The sequence below is a fragment of the Verticillium nonalfalfae genome, assembly GCF_003724135.2.
Source record: "Verticillium nonalfalfae strain VnAa140/NRRL 66861 chromosome Unknown scaffold_233, whole genome shotgun sequence".
Classification (NCBI taxonomy): domain Eukaryota; kingdom Fungi; phylum Ascomycota; class Sordariomycetes; order Glomerellales; family Plectosphaerellaceae; genus Verticillium; species Verticillium nonalfalfae.
The window spans coordinates 1-25183 of NW_021167458.1; the positions used below are offsets into that span (position 1 = coordinate 1).

At 56.4% G+C, this 25183-nt stretch overlaps 8 protein-coding genes and 1 non-coding gene across 9 annotated transcripts; 3 read left to right on the forward strand and 6 right to left on the reverse strand.

Moving 5' to 3' along the window:
- Positions 1-11: 11 nt before the first annotated feature.
- On the forward strand, positions 12-440 carry D7B24_004219 (uncharacterized protein; the record flags this gene model as incomplete). The annotated part of the gene is made up of 1 exon (XM_028638392.1): positions 12-440. A coding segment is annotated over one exon (429 nt), but the record flags the coding sequence as incomplete, so codon positions are not given.
- Positions 441-2003: 1563 nt separating this feature from the next.
- D7B24_004220 (uncharacterized protein) lies at positions 2004-4478 on the forward strand (the record flags this gene model as incomplete). Its single annotated transcript, XM_028638393.1, has 5 exons — positions 2004-2146; positions 2198-2448; positions 2692-3320; positions 3377-4076; positions 4132-4478. 5 exons carry the CDS (start codon positions 2004-2006, stop codon positions 4476-4478), a joined length of 2070 nt encoding a protein of 689 aa, XP_028490330.1.
- A 519-nt stretch (positions 4479-4997) lies between these two features.
- IRS4 (Increased rDNA silencing protein) lies at positions 4998-7346 on the reverse strand (the record flags this gene model as incomplete). The annotated part of the gene is made up of 1 exon (XM_028638394.1): positions 4998-7346. One exon carries the CDS (start codon positions 7344-7346, stop codon positions 4998-5000), a length of 2349 nt encoding a protein of 782 aa, XP_028490331.1.
- Positions 7347-8587: 1241 nt separating this feature from the next.
- On the reverse strand, positions 8588-11438 carry D7B24_004222 (uncharacterized protein; the record flags this gene model as incomplete). The annotated part of the gene is made up of 4 exons (XM_028638395.1): positions 8588-10569; positions 10639-10897; positions 10952-11120; positions 11383-11438. 4 exons carry the CDS (start codon positions 11436-11438, stop codon positions 8588-8590), a joined length of 2466 nt encoding a protein of 821 aa, XP_028490332.1.
- A 1528-nt stretch (positions 11439-12966) lies between these two features.
- On the reverse strand, positions 12967-14470 carry D7B24_004223 (uncharacterized protein; the record flags this gene model as incomplete). Its single annotated transcript, XM_028638396.1, has 2 exons — positions 12967-13832; positions 13888-14470. 2 exons carry the CDS (start codon positions 14468-14470, stop codon positions 12967-12969), a joined length of 1449 nt encoding a protein of 482 aa, XP_028490333.1.
- Positions 14471-15363: 893 nt separating this feature from the next.
- Positions 15364-18552, reverse strand: D7B24_004224 (uncharacterized protein; the record flags this gene model as incomplete). The annotated part of the gene is made up of 8 exons (XM_028638397.1): positions 15364-15788; positions 15857-15940; positions 15995-16116; positions 16182-16398; positions 16454-16658; positions 16723-17328; positions 17383-18218; positions 18300-18552. 8 exons carry the CDS (start codon positions 18550-18552, stop codon positions 15364-15366), a joined length of 2748 nt encoding a protein of 915 aa, XP_028490334.1.
- A 447-nt stretch (positions 18553-18999) lies between these two features.
- On the reverse strand, positions 19000-20976 carry D7B24_004225 (uncharacterized protein; the record flags this gene model as incomplete). The annotated part of the gene is made up of 5 exons (XM_028638398.1): positions 19000-19892; positions 19951-20335; positions 20386-20477; positions 20527-20750; positions 20837-20976. 5 exons carry the CDS (start codon positions 20974-20976, stop codon positions 19000-19002), a joined length of 1734 nt encoding a protein of 577 aa, XP_028490335.1.
- Positions 20977-21525: 549 nt separating this feature from the next.
- Positions 21526-21612, reverse strand: D7B24_004226. Its single transcript has one exon. It is a non-coding gene; the product is annotated as a tRNA-His (tRNA).
- Positions 21613-22347: 735 nt separating this feature from the next.
- D7B24_004227 (uncharacterized protein) lies at positions 22348-24628 on the forward strand (the record flags this gene model as incomplete). The annotated part of the gene is made up of 2 exons (XM_028638399.1): positions 22348-22777; positions 22833-24628. The coding sequence occupies 2 exons, from the start codon at positions 22348-22350 to the stop codon at positions 24626-24628; spliced, it is 2226 nt and encodes a 741-aa protein (XP_028490336.1).
- Positions 24629-25183: the final 555 nt, after the last annotated feature.

A 25183-nucleotide genomic window follows, 5' to 3' on the forward strand; every position in this document is an offset into this window, starting at 1 on the left:
ATCGTGGCAAGAAGACCAACGCTGCCGGCGGCGGTAAGAAGAACGCTGGCGGTCTAGCCGGCCTCTTTGGAGCCGGCAAGAAGAACAACAACAACAACAACAACAACAACAACAACAACAACAAGCGTGATGAGGTTGATGTCGTCGACTACGCCGCGCTTGAGGCTCGACACCATCGTGGCAAGAAGACCAACGCTGCCGGCGGCGGTAAGAAGAACGCTGGCGGTCTTGCTGGCCTCTTTGGAGCCGGCAAGAAGAATAACAACAACAACAAGCGCGGCGACGTTGATAGCGAGCACATCGAGCTCGTATCTCGCCACCACCGTGGCAAGAAGACCAACGCTGCTGCCGGCGGTAAGAAAAACGCTGGTGGTCTTGCTGGCCTCTTTGGTGGAGCCGGCAAGAAGAACAACAAGCGGGCCGTCGCCTTCGCGGGCTAGTTGGGCTCATTGTCGGGCGTGTCAGGCGCGGAGGACCAGCTCTTTCGGGGAACCGATCCTGTATGGACATGTAGATCTTGGCAGATATGATAGCGAAGCGACATCGACTATCGTCGGAGGCATGATAATGACCGAGCTTTCGTGAAGCACCCACCCATCACAGCGCGTGTGACAAGGTATTGCAAAAATTCGACTTTCTGAGACGTTGATGATCTTCTGATGGATGTTTTGGATCATCGCTGGGATGCTCGCACGGCTGGGCGATCGCCATACGCACAGCCCTATGCCGAGACACGGTTGACATACTACAACGTTGTTCGAGCCGAGCAACCCGTTGGGGAACCGGACCCGGGCCGAAACACCTTTTCAGGCCACTGCAGCCTTGCAGGACCTCGGTCAGAGCGAATCGCAGAGACTCGGAAGGTAGACACGCAGTACTGGATCTCGCTGGCGGCGGGCTAGGTCCTCGCTAGGTTGGGTACGACGAAACAGGCGCAGCGCAGACTTGCTGATGATTGCAGGGTGTCTGTTGACCCGAGACGAGGCCTCAGAGGGGACGATAAAGCTATTTGCGTTGGACAGTTGACCAGAGGTGTAGCGACGCAAGGAAACACACTTGGCAATAAGGTGACCGTTCAGGGCGGCGTTCAGCGTCCTCTGCCAGCAGATCAACAAAGTTCAAGTCTGGTTGGCGGCTGCTTAGGTAAGTAAGTAAGGATGCAACCCACCGGCCCTTCCTCTCTGCGTTCAGCATTCAGGGGCAGGTCAGCCTACCTACCCACCTTACCCGGGTAGGTACGTGAGGTTAGGTAGGTATCTGCAATTACAAACACGGAAAACGTCCCTCCTACACACGCAGGCTGCCCACGACTGGGGTTTCAGCAGCAAGCCAGACTGAACCAGCCTTTTCATCTCCTCGCTCTCGACTTGAAGACAGTCAGGCAAGTTTTTATTGACAATAGCGATGCATTGGACCACTTTCACCCGAAGCTTCCCCTGGCTCCAGGCGATCCGCCTGGGCAGGTGAGCTATTCTGTCTCACCTGCTGGTCTTCGTCCTTGACAAAGTAGGATGCCTTGTATGGAAAGACCAGGCTTCAACCATTCGCGGAGGGCGATTTGGAGAAGGCCTGCTCATTCCAGGGCGTCCGTTTCTTGAGCTGCTTTGACATCGTGTCTCTAGTCCTCTACGTCAGCCACGATAGCCACCAACTGGATGACTCTCGACCGGATTCTCTGGCGGCCGAACGTTGACTGCGGTGGGACCTTCCCAGGCAAGACGTGAAAGGCAAATATTGAGCTACAAAGGAATCCAGAAAGAAGCTCGCTGCACCGCCTCGGCCTCACGAAGCTTGCGCTGGCTTCTAGCATTATCTTGGACATTTCGTGCTTATTTTTACATGGTGGCCAACCTGTATATCACATGCTCAGCCGCCTCACGATCGCCATGGTTTGGCATAGAAACCATACGCTGGCTTTCATCTGTCGACACTCTGACTGTCACTTGAAGCAAGTCCACAATATCACGTCCCGGCGGCACTGACTACTCAAACAATCATCGGCCATGGCACCCAAATCCAAACCCCGCAAGGAAATAGCATTGACTCTGGCCAATGTGAAACGCTCGAAAGTTTTGGATCTCAACATTCGGTCGACCTATACGCAATTCAACGGCCAAGAAGCGTTCAGAGAGCTGGTGCAGAACTGGTAATCATGGCTACTGCTGGCAGAGAAGCTCAAGCTAAATGCAGACGCTAGGCGAGACGAGGTGATCAGAGCCAGTGGCCTCAACCCGCAGCAGTTCATGAACTCTGTCACCCGCGAGATAATGACGAATGACTCGAAAGTCGAGATCTTATACAAGGCCACCAAGCCTGCACAAGGCTCACGAGGCGCACCGGAGGTTTTTGGTTTCATTCGGTACAGAGGGGAAAACGGACAAGGCACAGTTGAACTCACGAACCGCAAGAGCACCCTCCAACTTGAGCATCTGGAGATGGGTGGCACCAGTAAGAGACACGATACGAACCAAGCAGGCACCCACGGAGAGGGGATGAAGCTCGCAGCCCTCTCCATGCTGAGACCAGACAACAACCACAGTGTGCAATGCGTCTCTGGGGGTTGCACGTGGACTTTCTACTTGAACAGTCTCTTCAAACTGTGTGTGAAGGTCGAGCGGATACCCAAAAGCCGTCTTCAGCAGAGCATGCCCCCTTCTAGGGCTCTAAAGCAGATTCATTCTACATGTGTAGCCGCGCCCCATGAAGATGTGCAGTTCCTGCTTGGGGCTGAGAGCAAAAACGACGATCAAACGAAGCAAAACACCCAGCATGTCCCTATCACGAAAGCCGTGTTCGAGAGCTGGACGTCCATGGCGCTCTTTCTGCAGGAGCCAAATCCGCAGATGACAATCACGACGTCCCGTGGCAAACTCTTGTTGGAGCCCAAATATCATGGCAAGCTATACCTCAAAGGCTTACTTCTCAGCAATTCTGCCCAAAACTCCGCCGGCGTCGGTGGCGAGCTATATTTCAATAGCTTATTTCTCAGCTATTCTGCCCAAAACTCCGCCAGCATCAGTGGCAAGCAGATGAGGTACGGCTATGACTTTGCAGACGGCAGCACGAACCGAGATCGCCGGCATGTGGCTACTGCGACAGAGGAAGCAGAAACCATCGCTAGTATCTGGGCACAAAGTATTGAAAAGCGACCAGAGATGGTTGACAACCTCAGCGACATGCTGCTGTCAGAGAATTCAGAGTACGCCGACGTTAACATGGCGGATAGGAACACGAGTTTTCATGTTGCAACCCGTTTGGAGGCGGCCCTCGTGCAGAAGTATCCCAACCGATGGTTCTTTGATAACGAGCAGAGAACGAAAGTAAGACCATCATTGCTCTTCCTTCTCTACAGCACAATGAGCCTGACTCTTCGTAGTATCCTGAACTCGAACTAACAATCCAAGGCCTTGGATTGCGAGGAATGTATCTCCCCAAGACGTACTGGAAACTGCTGCACAAGCACGGGCTTGTACGCAAAGTCTGGGCTGAAGAGGCCATACGGTTCGGCAAAGCCAAGGCCCTGGGCCTTAAAGACCTGCCTCAAACATATTTTGCTCAGGAGCTTTATCGCATCATCAAAGCATGTATGCACGACTGCCACGAATGCATGCATCGCATCACCCTGCTCATTGTTGACGCTGGCGAACTTGAGCTTGACACTAAGTACCTTGCGGGCCCGCCTGCACAGCTCAAGGTACACGTCAAATGGTTGTCGCATGACATCCTCAGCACAGAACTGGGGACGCGACTCGACAAGGACAACCTGCGAGATGTCGGCAGAAGTGCGAGACTGCTTTTTAAGCGCATGCTGCAGACTCTGCCGACCGACAAGCTTAGACTTGGTGGAAAGACGTGGCAGTGGAAGGTCCGCCAGCTCGGGCTGCTAGCTGACCAGCGGATCGACGACGCAACCGTGTTCGGTGCGACGCACGTGTTCCCGGAGCCTGCGGTCTGTCGGGGCGTGGTGGTTCGCAGCCACTTCCTCAAGGAGCTGCCCCAAGGCGTATCTGCTGAAATCCATCTTCACGGCATGGCAACTTGCGGTGATAAACGCAGCATATTTTGTGCTTCAGAAGGTAAGTCCCAGTGTGGCCTCTGCCCTGAACTCTGACTAAAGTAGAAACCCTCTAGTCCGCCATCCGCGTTGTACTGGACATGCCGGGTCCTGTAGACGCTTGGTGGTTTCAGGACCCCGGACGGGTGTGACTTTTGAGAACTTGGACCTTCAAGTAGACTATTTTGCCCTTGTCTATTATGCAAACAGGCCAGGATCCTTCGTCCACGTCTCTTGTGGTTCAACCAAGCCGTCCGCCTTTCTCAAGCACACAGCAAAAGTCAGCACTAGTCACTCGGCCCCCGTCGGCGGCGATGCTAGCAAGGACTGCGACACCGCCAATAGACCCTCGACGACGGGAAGCAAGCGGTCGGCAGATGCGTATCAGAAATCCATGCCTCAATCGAAGCGTGTTAGACGGTAGCCTACATAGCGGTCTCCGGTTGTCAGTCTACGCCGCTGTGCACCTTTCCGTGTACTTGATGTTGCCAGCCGGCGTGGAGGTGGTACTCCTCTGTCTTGGGTTGGTTGCTGAGATCTGGCTCCTCGTCAGAGGAACCGCTGCGGCCAGAGGCTAGATACTTGACCTTGGAGGTAGCGCAACATGGATAGTCTACGGATAAGCCCAGATTGAGGTCACGGAACATGAATGTGCGATACAATACGTCCTCCTTGACACCATTCCCGTGTGAAAACACAAGGCGCATGAGAAGGACAGGATGACCTTCCGACTTTGTAGTTGTTTCTTTACTGCCCCATGCAGTAGATGACATGATTTCCCTCCGGTCTACGCTGCAGCGGTCGGCAGCCATCCAGAAAACCGCCGTGGGAACGAGCCTTGACCGCGCACATCATGTTCAATCGTTCGTTATCCAAACAAGGGTATCATTGATTCGCATCTGGTGCCGCATGCCAGGCGGATCCCGACGTGCGGCTATGTACTCTACTTCCTCCGCGCCTCCTTCGCCTTGGGCGTCCAGACGCGGACCCCCTTGGCGCTGTCCCACACGCTGGCGCCGACCTTGGCGGGGATCTTCCGGCCCTTGAGCCGCTGGTCGACGACCCACGTGCCGACGACGAACTCCTGCTTGCCCAGCATGCCCGGCGGCAGCGCGCCGGCGCTCTGGCCGACGACGAGATCCCAGACCTCGCCGAGCTCGTCATCCGGCAGGCGCGACCGGCGCCAAATCTCGCGCACGACGACGTTCAGGACGAGGTCGGCGGCGGCGGCGGCGCGGGGGCCAGGGGGCATCTTGTCGTGCAGCAAGCCGCGGTTGCTGGCCCAGAGGGCTTCGTAGCGCTTGCGCTCGCGCGGCGTTATCTCCTCGCGCCAGCGGCGGCGCGCGCCCTCGTGGTGGAAGTGCTTCTTGTTCGAGTGCGAGCCGTGGTGCTTCTTCTTGCGGCGCGTCTCCTCGTCGTCCGACTGCGCCGGCGGCTGCCGGAGCGTCTGGCGCAGGCGCGGTGACTTGGCGTGGTGGCGGCGCGGCAGAGGCGGCGCCGGGCTGTGGCCGCTGGCGCCCGTGTTGCTGGGCGTCAGCCGGGCGGCGGCGAGGGAGCCGGCCATGATGGCGTTGGACAGCGAGTGCAGGGGCAGACTGCTCGTTGACGCGGCCGCCGGGTGGCGGCGAGGGAACGAAGGCGTGTAGGGCCTTGTTGGTGAGCCGACAGGCATGCTGGTCGTGGACGAGGGCCGCGGCGGCAGTTCCCGACGAGGCACGGGCGATGCTGGCCGCGGTGTCTGCGTCGAGGACGCCGAGACGAACGTCTCGTTGGACGAGCTCGTCCCCGACGTTGTCGGCCTTGCAGTCGTGCTAACCCGACGTCCGTTGCTGAGAGCAGCGAGATTGGCGTCGTTCACAGGCAACGGTGCCGTGGCTCGAGGAGGAGGACCTGCAGGCTTTGCGGTCGAACTAGCGCCGCGGGGTTGAGGAGGGGTGGGTGGTCGCAGCTTGGCTTGGGAGGCTGGTCTCGTCGGTACAGGCGAGAGGACTGCCGTTTCGGAGCGGCTGATGATCCTCGGAGGCGGCATCTCGATGGACTCGGGTCGATGTTTCCGCGTCTTGGGCACGACAACGGGTTCGAGGGACGAGGGAGTAGGTGGGAGGGAGGGCGGAGGCTTCGGCTTGGCGGCCAGCGCCTGTCGGTTGGAGCGATCCGTCTTGGTCGTGGTCTCTGGAGCGCTCGGTCTCAGCAAGTCGTCCGGAACGGGCTGCCCTTTCTGAGGTTGAGGCGATTGCGTCTCGGGCGCGTGCCGTTGCGTCAGGCGCAGCGGTGCCATGACGGCGCGCATGGGTTTCGGCGGCGACGGAGCCCTGGGCTTCGCCGCTGCCTCTTCCTCAGCCTGTGTCTCTGGTGGCCTCAACCTGGCCCCTGTCTCTGGTGGCCCCGGCGGCCTGGCCTTCACGTGGGGTTTCGGTTTGGACGGCGGCGTGATTTCGCTCCGCAGAGGGGACCCGGGCTCCCTCCTGTCGGGGCTCATCTGTCTTTCGGGCGTCATGGGCCTCAGCTTTGGCTTCACCCTGGGTTTCGGTCTCGCTGTCGGTGTCGTCTCTTCCGTCGCGGGCGAGCCAGAGTCGCGCACCGGCGGCGTGCGCCTGCCCTGGGGACTGATTTCTCGCTCGGGCGTCATGGCCCTGAGCTGGGGCACACGCCTCATGGCGGTGGGTCGTCTGACGGGCGTCTTCTTTTTTGTGGGCTCCACGTCGTCGTCGTCGTCGCCGCCGCCATTATCGTCTCTCCTCTCGAACATGGAGATCAGGTTCGTCGTCGGCGCGATGGAGCTCGTGTCTGGCAGGTCGAGGCTGCTGCCGCCGCTGAGGCTGTTGACACTGGTCCTGCGGCGGGCGACCGCCGGCAGGCCCGGCACGGGGGTGTTGGCATTGGGGCTCGGCGAGGCGGATCGCGAGGCGGCGAGGGTGGCGGCGATGTACGAAGGGCTCTTCGTGTCGTAGCTCGTGGGCTTGGCGGCCGAGGACGGAGACAGGCGGGCGGCAGGCGGCGGGCTCGAGGCGAGACGAGGCCAGCGGGCGTGCTCGGTGGTGCCGTCGGTGCCGCCGGTCGTCTGTCGGCTCTGGGACGGAGCTGGGCTGCGGCTGCGGCTCCTGTCGCGGGTCGAGGCAGTCGCGGCGGCATAGAGGGCGCCGTTGGGGGGTACTCGTTTGGCGGGTGGTATGGGTCTCGGTGCCGTGGTTCGGGCGAAGGCGAGGTTGGCGCCTTGGAGGGCGGCGGCGGCGTTCGAGGCCGCCTGGGATGGAGGCGGCACAGCAGGCCGTGCGGAAGGCTGGTGGGCCATGATGGCGGGCGTCGTGTGTTGGGAGGTGCGATTGAGTTCAGCGGCGTGGGCGTGGGCGTGGGAGGACAGAGGGGCAGGTCATGCTGTCGATGCTCGTGGCGAGGACGGTGCTGACAGCGGCGAGTGTGCCTTGATGGAGGAGGCAAGCGAGTGTGCCTTGATGGAGGAGGCAAGCGAGTATGCCGTGATGGAGGCAGCGAGTAGCCGTGATGGAGGCAGCGAGTATGCCGTGATGGAGGCAAGCGAGGTAGATCGAATTCGGGTCAACAGATCGGTCTAGGTGAGGTCAATGCAGGCTAAATCAGATATCGCTGCATCAAGTCGGTATCAACAGAAGGGGACATGCTGTCGAGGAGAGGGTGGAGGCTGGCGGAGATGAGGACGATGAGGACGATGGGGGGGGCGGAGCAGGTGGCTGCAAGGTCCCGAGGATCCGGCGTCGTGTTTGGGTTGCAGGGGACCTTGGGATGTTGAGATGGTGGCCAAGCCAAGATGAGGTCTGGAGCTGCTTTCGCTCAGCCTTGGAGCCGTCGCAGAATGACACAAAAGGTGGGGCTCTTCAGCGGCTGTGGCCTACGTAGTGCCTGAGTAGGTAGAAACCCAGGTACACTACCACTACCACCAAATGAGAGAGCCACTAATTTACTACTGATCAGACGACGCACGCCTCACTACCTTATCACGTGGTCAGCCTGCTGTAGAGCCTTGTGGTGGGGCATTCTTTCTGTCAGTGCCTGGCAAGAGCTGGCAAGAGCTGGCAAGACCTGGGTCGGCACCTACTGTAGGCACCTACTGTAGGCATCTAAGCAGTAAAAGCCTATCTCACAGCACACCCAGGAACAGTCGTCGAAATGAATTGAACATGAATTGAACATAAAAAACATTCGTCAGTGGGCGTAAGCCTGCTTTCCTTTCCTTGCCCCTGCAACGCCGTCGGCCCAAACGCCGTACCAAAACACAAAGAAGCCCACCAACCCCCCCAACTCTCCATCGCTGGACCATCCCCCCCTCCCTTTCCTTTCCCCCGTAATTACAATGGACTGGACAGAATAACGAGAAGCAACAAAAAAAAAATAGGGCAGTGTAGCTGCCCTCCAGGTCGAGGTCACCCCGTGTGTGTACGTACTGTGGGACCGAAGAAGAAGGACGAGGAAGCAGAAGAAGAGGCAGGCACAGAAGCAGACACTCGCGCCAGGCGCCGAGATACCTCGTCGTAGCAAACAGCGTCCCCTCCATGCCTCTCAGTACGCTTCTTCGTCCGTCCACCCGCTGGCGTTGGACACGATGCGCTCGCCTCCCTCGTCCATGTAGGCATGTCCCGCATGCTGCGCCGGGATCGCCCGCAGCCGCTTCGTCTGGCTGGCGTTGGGCCGGTAGCCCGCCGCCTCGGGCTCCATGCGCTTGCCCCGTGCCGCGCGCACCTTGGCGTAGTACGTGTCCGACGCGTCCGCCTCGGGCTCGCTGTTGTCGTCGTACGTCTCCCAGTTCTCCGACCCCGTCACGTTGCTCGACCCGTTGGACGAGTTGGAGATCTGCCGCGGCGGTGGTGCCTGCGGGTACGCCATGACGGCCGGCGCCCCCCGCATCGAGCCGTATTCGTATTGTGAATGAGACTGGTGGGAGTGGTGGGAGTGGTGCGACTGGTGCGACTGATGAGACTGGTGCGACTGGTGCGAGAGCGTCGAGTTGGACCGCGTTATCCTCTCGGCCGCCGGCTGCGGCTGCGGGTCCTCGTACACATCTTCGAGCTCGGCCTGGCGGATGATGCTAGAGCCGAGGCCCGCCGACTTGTACGGGTTGACCGGCGTCTGGAGCTCCGGCACATGCACGAGCTCGCGCATCTTGGGTGGCGGCGCACGCATCGGCGCGCCGTTGCGCATTGTGCCTCCCGGCCCCGTCGGTCGGCCTTCTGCCCGTGTCTCTGGTCGTGGCCGCTCGGGCGAGTTGTTGCCGTTCTTGAGGTTCGAAAGGGGGGCGCGCGCGGGGATCCTCGAAGGGCTGCCCTTGGGGTTTGTCGGTGCCGCGCGCTTCGTCGTCGTTGCTGCGGCCGGTGCTGCTGCCGTCGGCGTCTTCGCGCCCGCTCGGCTGCCGCCGCCGGCTATCGATTTAGCCGCACTGTTCGCCCGGCTGATGGTGCCCGGTCGCGCCACCTTGGATGCCGAAGCTGGTGGCCCCGCAGGGGTCTTGGATCGTGGACCCGGCGCCGGGCCAGACTTGGCTTCGTCGGCGTCGATCATGTCGAGATATCGTTCGCCGTGCACCAAAAAGTCCCGGCCGTACTCGTCTTCCCACCTCTCCAGCTGCTTCCGCAGATCCGCCGCAATCTTGGGCAGCTCCTTGGTGATCCTCTTGCGCAGCTTCTCCTCGCGCAACAACTTTCCGGGGTCGCGCCTCTCGCCCTTTTGTCCACGCATCATGAGACGCGAAGCGTCCTGGCTGGAGGCCGCCAGCTCGTCGCGATCATGCGTCAGGGTTCTGTGCTTGTCCACGAGGGCCAGGATCGGCGCCCGCTGCTCGCGGACAGCTTCGAGACGTGAGATCTCCCGCTCGTGGGCCTCGAGCAGCGCATCGCTGTACACGTCGGAAAAGGCGGGCGTGAACTCGAGCATCTCGTCCTCGGAGAGGTAGAGGGCGTCCCACAGTTCCTGCAGCTTGTACCGCGCGTCCTCGACAAACAGATGCAGATTCTGCCGCTTGAGCTCGTTCAGCCGTGCGAGCTCGTCCTCAAACTCGTTGATCTGGCGCAGGCCACAACCGCGGTTCGCGTTGAGGAACGACTTGCGCTCGCCACTGTCGACGCCAAGCTTCTCCCAGAGCGCCTCGACCGCTGCTCTCAGGCTGACGAGGTGCTTCTCGCGGTTCTTCTTCTCGTCGGCAAGCTTGTCGCGCTTCTGGCGCAGCCGGTTGACGTCCTCTTCGTGCAGACCCAGCTGCTCGGGCGAGTCGCGGTAGTACTTGACAATGGCGCCGTCGGTCTGCGCCTGGGGCGTGCCGAGCTCGGCCCATAATTGGATCATGTGCTCGCAGAGGGACTTGACGTTGGCTACCCGACGCGTGTATTCCTCGTAGACGCGGGTGAATTCATTGTCGAGCTTGTCGACGTACGTAGGAGAGAGATCAAAGGACGGAGGGACCGATTGGTTCGGCGCCGTGGGCGGCAGAGCGATCTTGACAAAGGTAGGTTCGAGGTGGGAAGAGTAGGATTCGAGGGCCTGAACAAGTTCTGTGCTCGGTTAGCAAAGCTCGCGGATGGTGGTGTGTCGAGGACAACGCAGTATCGAGGATCACGCACTCTTGACTTGCTCGAACCGCTCCTTGTGCAGCCTGCCGATCTGAACGTGTCTCTCCTTGAGGTGCTGCAGGCAGCGAGTCAGCGGGTAGGTGATTTGCAAGTCTTCGTCGTCGTGATCGCGACGTCGGGTGTCGTCGAGGGAAGCTTCCATCTGGCGGATGGTCGTGATCATCCGCTGGGCCTCATCCATCATATCCTCCTTCTCAGCAGTGACCAGCCGGACTTGGTCATGGAGGGCTTTCGAGAGAGCCTCGAAGAGCTTCATGCATCATTAGCCAAGACGCTGGTAGAAGGACTCGGTTCTTGTGTCTACCTCTGATTCACGTGTTTCACGGTCGTGATTGGGGACACCAATCTCGTCAAAGAGGCCGTGGAGTTGGCCGATAATGGTGCCCACCTGCTGGGCGAGGTAGCTGGTGTCCATGACGCCGCTGTTGTTCGGCGAGGTGGCGGAGTCGTGGTTTGGAAGGTGTCGACAAGGTCTATCGCAGCACGGTAGAGTCGTGGCGTCTGCTGTTCACGGGATGCCCCCGAGATGCGCTGGTCGAGCGGTGCACTCCCATGCAGCAATCTGATGATGGTCACCGGGACGTCAGTTGCGTGGTGTGCATGTCCTGCGACAGCAAGGCCCAGGTCGGAAAGGAAACGATTTGGAGGCTTCGAGGGTAATGTCTGAGAGCGCGGCCGCGTCGCGGTGGATGTGTCGTGGTCGATGGTAAGGGAAGGTGTGGAAGCGAAGGTGACTGGAATGTGAGATCGCCAGATGGAGGAGGAGCACGTTGATTGCTGGGGTTCGACATGTTTTGGCTAGTGCTGGGGGACCTTCGCGTCCCGGAGGCAGCGTCGCCAGCGTCGCCAGCGTCGCCAGGGCAACGGCGAGAGCCAGTCGATCGGCGGGCGGGCCAGCACTAATGCCAGGATTCCCAGTGGATGAGCCACTAGAATCACACGCTGGAACTGCTGTCCGGGGCGTCTGTTTCAGTGGGAGCTACCCCGCGCTGCTCCCTCGCCAATCAAACGTCATGGTCGGGCTCCGTTTCATCCACATCTGCTCTGCCCACTGCCTTTCCGCTCCTGTGAGCGCCTGCCAAAGCTCCTCCCAACCTTGGTCCTGTCTGACCGTCTGACCAAGGTTTTCCTGGATTTCCTAGACAATCCGATTGTCGACATCCATCAAAAACGGTCATTAAGGGTGGATAAGTAGTGTTATTGTTGTATTTGGCTTAGTTTTGTCGCCAACGTGCCCCCAGGGCTACGTTTTATAGTGCCTGCTGACTAACCACATCAGAGAAGCTCCTTCCGTCATGTTCCCTCCTCATAAGAGGACGCCCACGGCCATAATCATCTTCCCACGTCTAGACATCCATCTTCATCCATTCCTCAGAGAATTATATCTCTTCGCGACCAAGGCGAGGACCAACGGTAACACAAGCGGGTCGAGGTACTCTTCAGTCGTGGGTGACTGTCGGTAGTGTACTTTAAGTAGGCGAGACGGTAGTATAGTACCCGTAGGTAGGTTAAATAGCTTTCAGCGTATTTTCTTCTTGCTTGGTATAGTAGACTCGATGCTTAACTTAGAGAACTTCTCGAGATGCAGGAACTAGGTCGGTACTGGCATTGATTACCGTAGCCCTGCTGTGGTCACCAAAAACGGTCATTAAGGGTGGATAAGTAGTGTTGTTGTTGTATTTGGCTTAGTTTTGTCGCCAACGTGCCCCCAGGGCTACGTTTTATAGTGCCTGCTGACTAACCACATCAGAGAAGCTCCTTCCGTCACCATCAACCCATGGAGCCATCTCAGACCAGGGAACATCCCGTCACACGTGCACTCTGTTGAGACGACATGCCCATGCACATTCCATCACCAACTGCCTCACGGGCCAGCGACTGGTCTTTCAAGATGCTCCCAAGCTTCTCCAGACATCTTGCTGTCTGCCAACTACGACTGCCAAGCACGACGCCTCCTACAACATGAATCCCAAGAGACCTACGACAAACGATGCATGCTTGATGTCTTGCATCTGCGTCGACTTTTTTGCGTTGCGTGGGCGCTTGTCTGGTCTCGGCTGGAGGCGTGCGTGGGTCTGCTGCAGGTCATCAGTCTCGGCTACACAAGCGCCGCTTTTCATCTCGACTATGCAGCATCGCGTCCCCCTCTCTCGTATCACACAAATAGCATCGGCATGGGGGTCTGCCGTCATCACCCATCTAGCGACGACGTCCGGCCCTATGTGTCCAAATATCTGATTGTTTGTTGACTCCACCTGTGCTAACTGCGTTTGCCGTCCCATGATGCTCAGGCTTCCATCCATCCCTTGGTAACGGCCATCACGTCGGGAAGGGAATCGTCACAGGACTCTTGTACCCATTCTTGCCCACCGACCGCACTCCGAAGATGACATTGTCCTTTGACAACTCGACAGTCGCCGTGCGCACGTCGCCAACAAAAAGGGCATGCGTCCACAGCGGCGCATCTGTTGGTCGCCACACAACCTCGTAGCCCGCGAGGTTTGTCGAATTGACCGGATCCCAGAATAGCTGGCTGTCGTTGGAGAGCCACGTCCCATTCACCCTGACATTGTTCACCTTGGCAGGTGCGTTTGCCAGAGACCACATGGCCGCCAGGTCAACCTTGGCCACGCGCGCAATATACTCATAGTCGAGAAACTCGGGCAAGTCGCCGTACTGCACGCCGTCTTCCACCCGCGTATCCTGGTGCTGGTGGTCGAAGTTCTCGTTGGGCTCGGTGAAACGCACAGCCGCGTAGCCTGCCTCGAGGAACGGTCGGTGGTCGCCTCCGCGCAGGAATCGATCAAGTCGGTAGATCATGGCGACCCTCATGTCGGTGAACTTATTAGCTGCTACCTCGGTGATGAAACGCCCCAGCTGGCGTGCTGGAGAGTCGTTCTCGCCACCAATGCTCAGGCGCTGGGATGCTTGCGCGGGAGTCTCGGTCAAAGGAGGACCCTGGCAGAACAGGCGAACTGTGTTGGGCTCCTTCTCGCCGCGAGACCCGACCGAGCTGCCGACGAGGTCGACGTTGAGCATGCCTTCAACGTTGACACTTGCATTTTTGAAAGTTTGTGCCATGAACTGGGCGCCCAGGAGCCCCTGTTCCTCGCCCGCCACGGCAGCAAACACAATGGTAGCGGCGGGCTTTCTCTTCGCCAGAACCCGGGCCAGCTCCAGAGCAACTAAAAGCAACCCAGTCAGCTACGCTCAACCGAATAAACAGAGACGACTACATACCTGCAACACCGCTTGCGTCGTCGTTTGCCCCGGGCTGCTCAGCCTCGTAGTTCATCACATCCGACACCCTCGTGTCGTAGTGGCCAAGCGTCACATACACCCGCCCAGGCTCCTCGCTACCCTCGAGAGTGGCTTGCACGTTGCTGATCAGCACAGGGAAGGGCACACGGCCTCCCGGCTGCTGCACATATCCGGGTACCTCAACCTTCATCCTCCCGGCCGAAGCATTGGAGTACCGAGACAGTTCAGCGGCGATCCAGTCACGAGCAGCACCGATACCTCGCTTCGGGTCCGTCTGCGACGAAAGCGTGTGCCGGGTGCCGAACGAGATGAGTTTCGCGATGGTTGCCTTGATACGCGCAGCGGAGACCTCAGCGAGGGCGGCCTGGAGCTCAGCATCTGGCTCTTGGGGCTCGAGGACAGAGCCGACAGCGGTAGACGGGGGCCAATTGGCGTTGGCGCAGGACGTATAAATGTCTGCATTGGCAGCGAGGGGCGGTGGGAACGCGGGGGTGGTATCGTTGGCGTGGAGAGTCGCCGCGGCGGCGAGGGCCGCGGGCGCCAGGAGAGAAAAAACTTTCATGGCGGCAGACAAGAGTTGAAGATGCGATGCTGCAAAAGTCTTCCCTGACGAGCACCAACCTTTGAGCGGCTGCAGACCTTTACTTGTACTGGGTCCCGTCCTTGAGCTTCGCCCCCTCCATCCGTCGAGCGACTCCGGAGACCAGAGCACCCCTGTGAGATCACCACTCTCCTCTGCTCGACCCCTCCTTCTCAGTCGAGCCTAGATAAGAAGACGTGCTGCATCTTTTGCAGAGGCAACGCCATCGCGTTGCCGAATCGCCAGCCGTCAAACTCGAGAGATCGGCACCGTTGGAGGGTCTTGGCCGGACCGGCATATATGGTTGCCCCGCGCCCGCCACCCCGAGACCTTGCTCGACTAGGAAGGTCGCCATGCAGACTGTCGTTCGATGACCCTGGTCGTTGGGGTTATGGTGGGATTGATGACGAGGACAACCGGACGTCTCATCCGCAATGTTGGGATTGCGGAAATCGGGCCTCGTCCTGCTTCAATCCATCGTTTGAGTGCCTCACTGCCTACAGCCCTATTGGCTGTGGGTGACGTGGCTGGGTACGTTGGCGCGTACAACCAAATCCATGACCACAAAATGGTCCACAACATCGAAGCTTACATCTCGCAGCATATAATCAAAGCGAGCAAAGAAGCAGAGTGCAAAGGCTTTTTGGCATGTTGAATCTGTAGTAGCATGTTATCTACATGATAGAATGATATTTGAAATCTCTCCTGGATGCTAACATGTCCGCTTATAGCCAGCCCTATGTGTATGCACATGTGGTCTCGTACCTCTGAAATAGCCCCTCGAGCCTTATGCTCCAAGGTGTTACACAGATGCCTCCTAACACGTATGTTCAGCTTGAGTGGTAGCTACAGATGGGACATTGATATACTCCCTACTACCTAATCATCTCTTCCCGAGCCCACTGGTCATCACTGTGGCCCCTCACAGCCTTGAGATACTTGTTAAAGGCCCCCGATGTCTTGATGACCTGGCTCAGGTGCGGCCAGTCCAGCCTCTCATTCCTGTGCTTGGCGAGCTGACGCGCGGTTCGCAGCGCATTGCGAATCTGCCGCCCATTCATCTCCTCGGCCGAGAGCTCGTCTAGCCGTCGCTCGAGCTCGGGCATATTGACATCTTCATGCGGCGAGTCCTCAATCATATCGAAAAAGTTGCGCCAGATGGCCTTTCGTGCCTTTTTCGACAGGTTGTCGTAGTGAATGGCCACTTGGATGCGCGACTTGAACGCTTCATCGAAGGTTCCGACACGGTTGGAAGTCAGCATGAGGATGCCTTCATAGTACTCGAGGACGCGGAGAAACACTAATTTCACGTCAGTTTTGACAAGGAATAGAGAGTGCGTGGCTGAATGTGTCTCCCGGAGCACTCACCAGTCACCAGACTGTTTCTCTGCAGGTCAGCCATTGTTCTCTCCTCCAAGAAGACATCTGCCTCGTCCAGCAGCAGCACTGGGTCTCTGTTAACCATGTACATTGATTTCTTTAGAGAAAAGTAGGAACGGAACTCACCACAGTCCCAGATCTTGCCCAAGTGCAACACAGTTTGTAGATAGTCCTCGACTTCCTTGGCGTCGGTTCCGATGTCTCCACAGGTAACCCGATAAAGGGGCTTCTCTGCGATCTCGGCCACGCTACGAGGTGCCTGAGTCAAACCAAACTTCCTGCAAAAGGATCAAAACATGGACTAAGTACTCACCTTTCTGCCGTCAGTGTTTTCCCTGTCCCCGGGCTGCCGTGGAGTAAGACAATGAGGCCATTGCCCTTTCCCTTGATGATATCGTCCATTTTTTCGGCTGAGCTTTGGACATCAACCAGCGCGTAGATCATCTCTTTGGTCTTGGGATCGAGAACCAGGCGCTCGAATGCTTTCTTGTTCCAGTTGACCGGGAAGAAGTTCTCAACATTCAAGTTCACTGTAAAAACAAACACGTTAGTGGTGCTCGGTGCCGTGAAGCCAAAATTACATACCCCATTTCTTTTCCTGAAAGCTGAAGCCATATATAGTAGCGGGCAGGAGCATGATAGTGTCTGGCGGGAGGTTCTCCTCGCTGCGGTCGATTCGGGTAGGCCACTTGTCAAAAGGCGATAGAGTCCAGTCGGACCGAGGGTGGCTGGTACCTGCACGATGCATGAGCTGGTACGATGATACATCAACCATGAATCGAGCATCGACCTGCACGGTATGGACACACTTCAGTGGTGTCCAAGTATTCGAGCGACCAGGAGAAACGACTTACGTAGTAATAGCTCCGCGACTTATCCCAGCCCGTGTAGCACTTGTAGACCTGGTCTCTCATGTCCCAGAATTGTCGGCCCCTCGTCTCGAGTGCCTCGATATCGGCCACTCTCGCAAACTTGATAGGGTGTATGGACAAATCCGCGATAGGGGTACGTCCTTCCGCAACCCTATTCATCTTGCCTGACCAAAACTTCCTGAATAGCTCAGAACCGTCGTACTGCCAAGACCAGCCTACGAAGTCCACCCTGTCTTTTTCAACCTCAGCATAACTTTCTAGAACGAAGGCCTCGAGGGTGCCACCAGCTCGTCGGCTCAGAACCACGTGATTAGGCTTGAAGAGCTTCGTGATATATTTGGCCGTGATGCACCCGTCTTTCAGAAGCTCGTCCGCCTCTTTGTATTCCTGGCCGTAGTTGTCCTTTATAAAGTTTAACAGCGGCATAAGTACGGATCCATAGGTTGGGTTGGACTCTGCCAAGCTCTCCAGCTTCTGACGGTGATGAAAGAGAAACAAGTACGGTGCCTCCATCCGTTGGTAATCAGACTCTGAGTCGCTTGAATTCCCGGGGCCGCTTGGGAACTCTGCCACCTGTTTCAAGGCTTTCTGCAATACAGGAGACACCAACCTTAGCCATTCATGTCTCTCTGTTGCATAGACATGCCTTCTTGGAGCTTGTGCTGAAGACGCGCTTTGGAACGGCGCGCAATCATGCTCCTTGAAGACGACGAAGCATATCTCTGGGTGCTTGCTTAGGAAAGCTTCCAAATTGGAGACCTTGACTTTGCCAGCAAGCATAGTGAAGCCAGTATTCGCATCAGTCATTGTTTTTGGCTCATCCTCGTAAGTGAAAGTATCGTGAGGGTGCAGCATATGCGGACAATGAATCTGGTGCAGGATATGAACTCGAGGCGGGGGCTCTCGCTGGCTGTCCGAATTACCATGCGAGCCACGAGACGCTGGCGTGGGATCCGACTCTGGGGCTCGAGCATAGTTCAGTTGATTGTGTAGCAGCTCAATGGTATCTAGAAGATAAGCAATGAACTGAGATGTCTCCTGGGACTGGTCCATAACATCGAGATCAAGATGTTTTTCCATGACTTCTGTAAGAGATTCTGCCAGCCCGAGGGTATGCGATGCTGCTCCTTTCGAGGTACTTCCGTCAGGGGCTTTGCTTGCTGTTGACACACTCTTCGCCCCACCCCCGTCGCCAGATTTGCGCTGGCTTCGTTCGGGAGACTGAGAAGCCGTGTTGACTCCCGGCAAAGGCCCTCGCTTCTTCATCAGACTCTGGCGCCACTTGGCATCATTCAGCGCCTTTGGACGCGCGGCAGGAGATCTTCGGTTAGGCTGTGCAGGCTGCCGAGGAAAGGGAGGGGGGCGTGAATGCGGTCCCTGGTCTGGATGCGAACGCATAGCTTGTTCAGGACCCAACAGTTTGGGCGGTGGAGGTAAGCTCCACTGATTTTCGTCCGACTTATTCAATCTTTGGAGAACTAACGGTTTGAGTCAGTCAGGAACGAATACTGATCGAGGGTTGAGCAAGCAATGTACAAGCCCTCGATAAAAAAACCCACCCCCTTCTTTCTCAAACCTGCTGCCTATCTTGGATAGCAGATCTCGCTTCTTAGATGACTTGCTGAGGGTATCATCTCTAGAGATGGTAGAGCTGATAAACAGAGTCGATTGCCCTCCACTATCGCTAGATCTGTTACTAATGATGCTTCGAGAATCGCCCGAGTCGCTGTCCTCCGCAATGTCAACGGTGGATTTGTCTGCATGAGCCGAGGCGCTGGCCTCGTCCTTTGAGTTGTCTTTTTGGGAATCCATCTGATTGAGCGTAAGATATACTAGTGTTGCCGCTCGCGGGAAGTGAACAATGTGCAGGACGTAACATAGGAGCTGAATTTCGCGACCAGACTTAATGTCTCATCCGAGATGCAATCTGGCTGAGGGGTAAAGCTGGGACAAGGGTGGTATGCAGCCTGAGCAAGGCTGTCTGAGGTACGGAACCTGATGCAGCTGGCAGAAGCCTCCTCGAATCCTGGGAGCCTGGCACTGCTGTGGCCTGGCGCGCGCTTACACAGGTCAGCCGACGACCCAACCATGCATTTGTCCCATTTTGCGCAGTGTCCAGATATGACTGTGCCGTTGTCGCTCGGCTGGCCTCGGTGTCATGATTCTAGCATTTCGGAGTATCGCTTGACGGATGAGCACCTTACGTGTCAGGAAGACCTGCAATGTTTCCTGATATGCCTAGACGCTTAATCACACTCGTCATTGACTAGAAATAGTGACCGAAGAGCTAAATCTCTCAACAAATCTTTGGTTCCTCCTCTTGAGCATGGCGCGATATTTTGGCTTCCTCATCATTCTTTCAGCTCGGCGCCCTTGATCCGTATAGATGCGTCTCTGATCAAACACTTCATCTGCATCGAGCGAAGTCGATACGGCAAATCTCCAGGATAAAACGGCAATTTTCAACCCCCCTTTCACTCGACGGCTTATCATTTCCGCGAGGAACTCGACGAAGTGGTCAACCTCGAAAAACTCGTGCTCTTCTTCCTCATGGCTTGTGGCCAACTCGATTAGACCCATGTCAACCACGAGAAACAAGCGCGGAAGCCTTGTGATACATCGTTCGAAGATTGCGAACCACTGCTGGACCCCTTTGCACGCCTTGAAGTGCTTCATGTTGACAGGATTCACCCCCTCGCTGACAATACTGGGGTCCAGAGCCAGAGCTTGGGATATGAGCGATCGCAGGATGCCAGATACCGACGGCTTCAAGGGTTCTTCTTCTGATGCAGACGGGAGGGCCCACAAGACAGGGTAATCTTTATCCAGGACGGCATCGAGGAAATCAGCAGCAAAGTCAAGTGAGCTTGAGCGAATGCCTTGGCCTTGAGCCAAGAGAAGGGAAGACGAGGGATCAGACACCCATGACTCAAGTGTCTCAAGCGCTGAGACTGGTATCTGGGTCGGCATGGTGCGCCTCCTCCGGTTCCGCATGGATCTACAGTAGGCCAGGCTCTCGTCCGATTCTGGAGCATCCTCTAAAAGAAGATAGTTGCGAATGTCTTCGACCTGGCCTTTTCGAAAGAGCTGCTTGTATTCGTATTGAACCCCGAGCAACGATTCGTTGTATAGGACTTGTTGCTGCTGTTGCACTATGGATTGTTCAGCCAAGACGTAGGTTTCATAGTCACTGGAGGAGCACGAACTTACCAGCCATCATTTCAGTTACCTGCACGAGTGTCTTATCCAAACGATGAATCCGGATGTGAAGGTCCCTTATCTCGGCTTTGGATGCTGCGCTGGCTAGTTCATCCACTCTTCTTGATCTTTCTGTAATTTCTTCAATGACGGGTTTGAAGCTCAGGCTGAATGGTTTAGTAATGGACGAAAGCGAATGCATCACCTTGCCCTTCTTGTACCACCGGACAGCCATGACGAAGAACTCTAAGATTTTGGCATATACCATGGCGACGGAATCTTGCATGCGCTGCGTCGGGTACAAGACGGAATGCAACTCTGTCCGAGGCAAGACGTCTGCAATCTTGCTGACTGCTTTGGAAATTTCCGTGAGGAGCTCCTCATGATTAAGAACGGCCTAGAGCACGTCAGTCCTGTTGTCGAACAAGTCTATGCCGTGTCCCCTACAATAAATAGAAACTTCATCGCGCCCCAGGCCAGGGAAACGTATTCAGGATGATGCTGGACGAATACATCAAACACGGCTGAGAGAGAGGTGCCTGAGTGAGCACTTTGCCGTGGTTTGCTGGTGAATGCAATGGAACTTACTCCCGTAGTACAGGATCCTGGATGAGCAACTCGCAAGCCAGCCCCTCAGCTTGGAAGCCTTGACTTTCGCCTCGTATTCATCCATCGCGTCTTTGACTGCATTCTGGACATCTTGCATAGATGTCTTGCCCTGCAATTGAAGAAGCTTCTGTTCATCGTGGGTGAGCTCCTTCCGGAGGATGAGTACCGCACCCTCGAACGCATCTTGAGCAGGGTTCACCCTTCTGTATTGAAATGCCTCAACGTTAGCTCTTAACCACAGGATCGTCTCACGGAACGAGGGGGTACAAGCTCTTGATGGTGAACAGACCTCGACTGTGGTTGTCCAATGTACCAGTCAGATAAAGGTTCACGGCCTGGCTGCCCTAACAGAATCGACAGGTCGAGAGGTGGCGGGGATGAGGTGCGAAGGGCATAGAGATCATGCCTCTCGCGAGTTGATACGGCCATCGGCAAGAACGGTGGAGGAAAAACATTCTCTCAACAATCATGTCCTCTGAAGAGAGAAGGAAGCAAGAGAGGGGAGTGAATGCATGCTGAGGCGATAGGTCAGGCCCTCTCATGTACAGCGCCTAGCCCTCCCTGTACATGCATGCATGCATGCATCGCCCCCAAACTCCAGTCTGAAGCAGCCTGGAGGGAGAGCCTACGAACGACCAACACCATACGTCTTTGGGGCTGTGCTGGCAAGGCGCAATCGTAGGCACGCGACACCTTTGTGTAGTATTCAGTGAGATCAGGCTAGCATCTCGACATCGATGCAAGGAAGCAAGCTTTGGGCAGGATGTTTAACCAAATTTCTTTGCAAAAAAGCCTGGCCTGGGTGCACCGGGCCACTCTAATCAATGCACTCACACGCACAACGAAGGAAAGGTTGGCAAGCTACTCCAGCGCAATGATAGGGACAAGGACGGGCGTGTACTTTTGGAGGGGCTGGAACCGTACAGAACGATTGACCGTAGGCAGTCTGGCGTAGTGGATGGAAACTACCAAAAAGAATGCTCCGAGGCGGATTCGAACTGCCGTCAATGCAGTATTGTAGTAAGAACCACAATGCATCATCCTAACCAACTAGACGATCGAAGCTGGCTGACAAGGGTGTATCTTAGATAAATTATGATCCACAGCTCTCTGCACTACGTCTCAGTGTCCATCCATCCCGCCTTATCCCAGTTACTGTACATTGCACGTCAGACTCGTCATTAACTTTCCAATAACGGAAGGGGATGTTCTTAGAAAAGCATCTGGCTTTTGCGCCTGTATGCATTTAGTTCCTGCAGTGTCTTCGTAGTGGGAGTTGCTCGGCTTCACGTGTTTGGGGGCAGCTTGCTGAAGCACCAACCACCACAAGGATAGCTTCAGCACAGACCACCGTCGCTCTCGGGAGCTCGACGTGTCTGGGAACAGAAGTCCGATGGTGTCGCGACCATTGGGCCCGGTATCGAGTAGTTCTGAGATGAATGGTGTGATCACCACTTTGTCTCTCGCTCGGGGTCAGAAATTATATTGTGTGATGCTGGTAATGTATCAAAGATGAGCGCGCAAGTCTTGTCCCAAGCGCGGCCCCATCGAGATCGTGCGCCGAAGCGCAGGCAGCCAACGACGTCATCGTGTCGCGCGACAGCCCAGGGCGGGCAACACGCCCCGAGCCGTCATCATTCATCATTACCTTCCTTCCATTTGGTTGCCAATAACGATCAACACCAGCCGTGATGAGCTAAGAAGCCCCCAGGTCACAATATCTCTTGCGATCCGACAGCATCAGGACAGCACTGAATCGACCTCCGACCCACAGACAATTCTGTTGACGACGTGATCAAGATGATGTCCTGGCTCGGCATCGGCCGCAAGTCGCGTGAGGAGCGCGAACGCGAGCCACTGCTTCCTCGCTACAACGATGATACGGCTCTGCAGGCGCGTCTACACGAAAAGCTTCATTCATATCAGATGCTACGAGCCATGTCCAAGGGTTACATGCCGTCCAACGAACAGCTCATTACGAACCTTCGCACCTTGCTGTCTGCCGACATTCTTAACCCTGAGACTCCAGACCTCAGCGACTCTGGCCGCGCCTTGGTCATCCACATCCGTCTGTGGCTGAAGCAGTTCATCGAGGTGCTGATACACAAGAATGATCACGATCAAATCCAGGACTTTATCTGGTACCTGAGTAAATCTCGCCTGTCCGTCGACACGTACGACATTAGCGAGCGTGCCTCCCGCATCAAGGTTAAGGCGGACTCCACTGCTGGTAACTTTTTTTGACTACCCGCAAGCTGTGATCTCGCTGACTTGCGTCCCCACAGCCTACAAAAGCCTTCAGACGGTTGGCTCCCTTCTCCTCACGAACTCTGATTTCCGCATCTTTCTCTCCGATCTGGGCACTGTCGGCCGCGAGGTCTTTCGCGATACTGCCTTTACGCTAGCCGATGTTTCTAAACAGGTCGGCAAGCAGGTGGCACCATCAAAAGAAGACGAAGAAGCCCTGAAGCACCCAAATGGCGACTCTCACAAACCGCCATCGAAAGATGAGATCCAGCATGAAGCTGTTGAGGTATCTTCAGTTGTCGCAGATGGTGCTGCCAAGGTCGCGAGTGAAGCAGGACAGAGCCTTACAGAGCACATCACCGGCGAGGAACAGGAAACTCTAGTGAACCGCCTGAAAAAATCGGTTCTGAAACTCCAAAAGACCAGAGACTACTCGGATTCCGTTTCGACCATATCTCTGCTCGTCCGTCGCTACCTCCTCGTCTACTCGCATGCTGTTGCCGATGTAGCGCATGCTGCGGAGGAAGACATTGACAAGAACCCCGAAGCAGACAAGGCCTTGCACAACTTTTGGCTTTTTCTGTCGTCTCTCGGTGACCGAAAAGAATGGGACGAAGTGGAGCGTACATTCAACGAGGTTGTTGAACATGGTCGAAGCGATCCTGAGTTTGACCAGCTGGTTCGCCAGATTGGCAACCTTATCCAAGATCTGCTGACGGACCCTGACTTCTTCGACCATGCAGAGGAGAGGTTCAAGGAACTGCGAGCCAAATCCAGCCAGCTGACGTCTGAGTCATCCATTCGGGATGCACTGGACGCATTCCTCGATCGCTTGCACCGAGCTTTGCACTCGGTCTTTGAGGATGCCGACATAAAGAAACTTGTTCACACGTCTCAACGTATCATCAAGATCCTCTCTCCCGCACACCAATATACTAACGGAGAGCTCGTTAACGACTCGATCAATGTCTTTATCCCGCTGCTCGTACAGGCGATTCAATACGTTCCTATTCCCCGTGTTGAGGTCTCCACGCCAGCCGTCGATCTTCTGATTGAGAATCTCATTCTCGAGCCAGGACGCACAATCAACTCGTCATCCTTCTTGCCCTTTAAGCTCAATATTTCGACCAAAAACGACGTCGAAATCCGAAAGGCTCGCTTCCGCACCACATCTTCCGTCTCGACTGTGATGAGAATCACAATTTCAGGCCTGTCCATTGCCGCCGAGCAGCTTGGATACTGGCTGCGTCTTCACTCGGGTATTCTGCGTCTGGCCGATGCAGGTATAGCGGGTTTCCGCCTTGATGAGCGTGGCATCGACGTTGCTATCGATGTCGAGATTGGTAAGGAGCGTCTGGAAAAGGTCCTAGCGCTTCGTGCTGTCCGCGTTCGCATCCACCACCTAGACTACGAGCTGTCGAAGAGCAAATTCTCCTTCTTCGCTTGGATTCTGAAGCCGTTCATCCGCCCCATCGTTCGCGCCGCCCTTGAAGTTCAGATCGCGCGATCAATTGCCGAGGCAATCCACTTCGCCAATCGCGAATTCCTCTTCGCCCGTGAAAGGCTCCGCGCCACTCGTATCGCCGAGCCACAGGATCTCTGGACATTCATCAAGGCCGTCATATCCAGACTTGTCCCGGAGGAAGATCCCGACCTTTACACGCGCGTGGGTGTGGCCCAGCCAGGCAAAGGCGTCTTCAAGGGAGTGTATGCGCCTGGGAGTTTGGTCAAGTTGTGGAACGAAGAGGCGAGTCTGGCCCAAGAGAGGGTCTACGAGTACGACCAAGGCGGATGGCGCAATGATATTTTTGACGTCACTGCAACGAACATTTGATTTCATTATGGCCTGTACGACATACACGGATGGTTTCACTCAATGCCTCGGAGTTTTGCGGTTTCGGACTCGGTCACAAACAAAATGCGTCCCAACGAGACGAGGAGCGGGCGTTCATCTTGTATTCACCCTCTTCTTTATGTCTTCGCTTTCCAACTTTTGCCTGTCCGCACTGTATCACGGCTTTCATTCTCTGCTGTCGTCCCTCCCGGTTCGATGTACAAAATACACTTCTCCATGGCCAAGACGGCACTTCAGCGGGCTGTCTGGACAGCCTCCCCCTGATTCTCTGATACGTACTTGCCATTGGCATCTGAACTCCGTGCCAACCCCACCCCATAGCCATGCCATGGGGCTCAGGCTCTCATCACGACCAAACTCCACCCAAAACTTCAAACCCACACAACGCCCACCTGAATTGGTTCAGCTGCAAATCCCTCACACCCCAACCCGTGGTCCCAGTCAAGATCCGCGCGACCTCGGTTTGCCGTCATCAGCGAGGTCGGTTAGCTCAGTTGGTTAGAGCGTGGTACTAATAATGCCAAGGTCATGAGT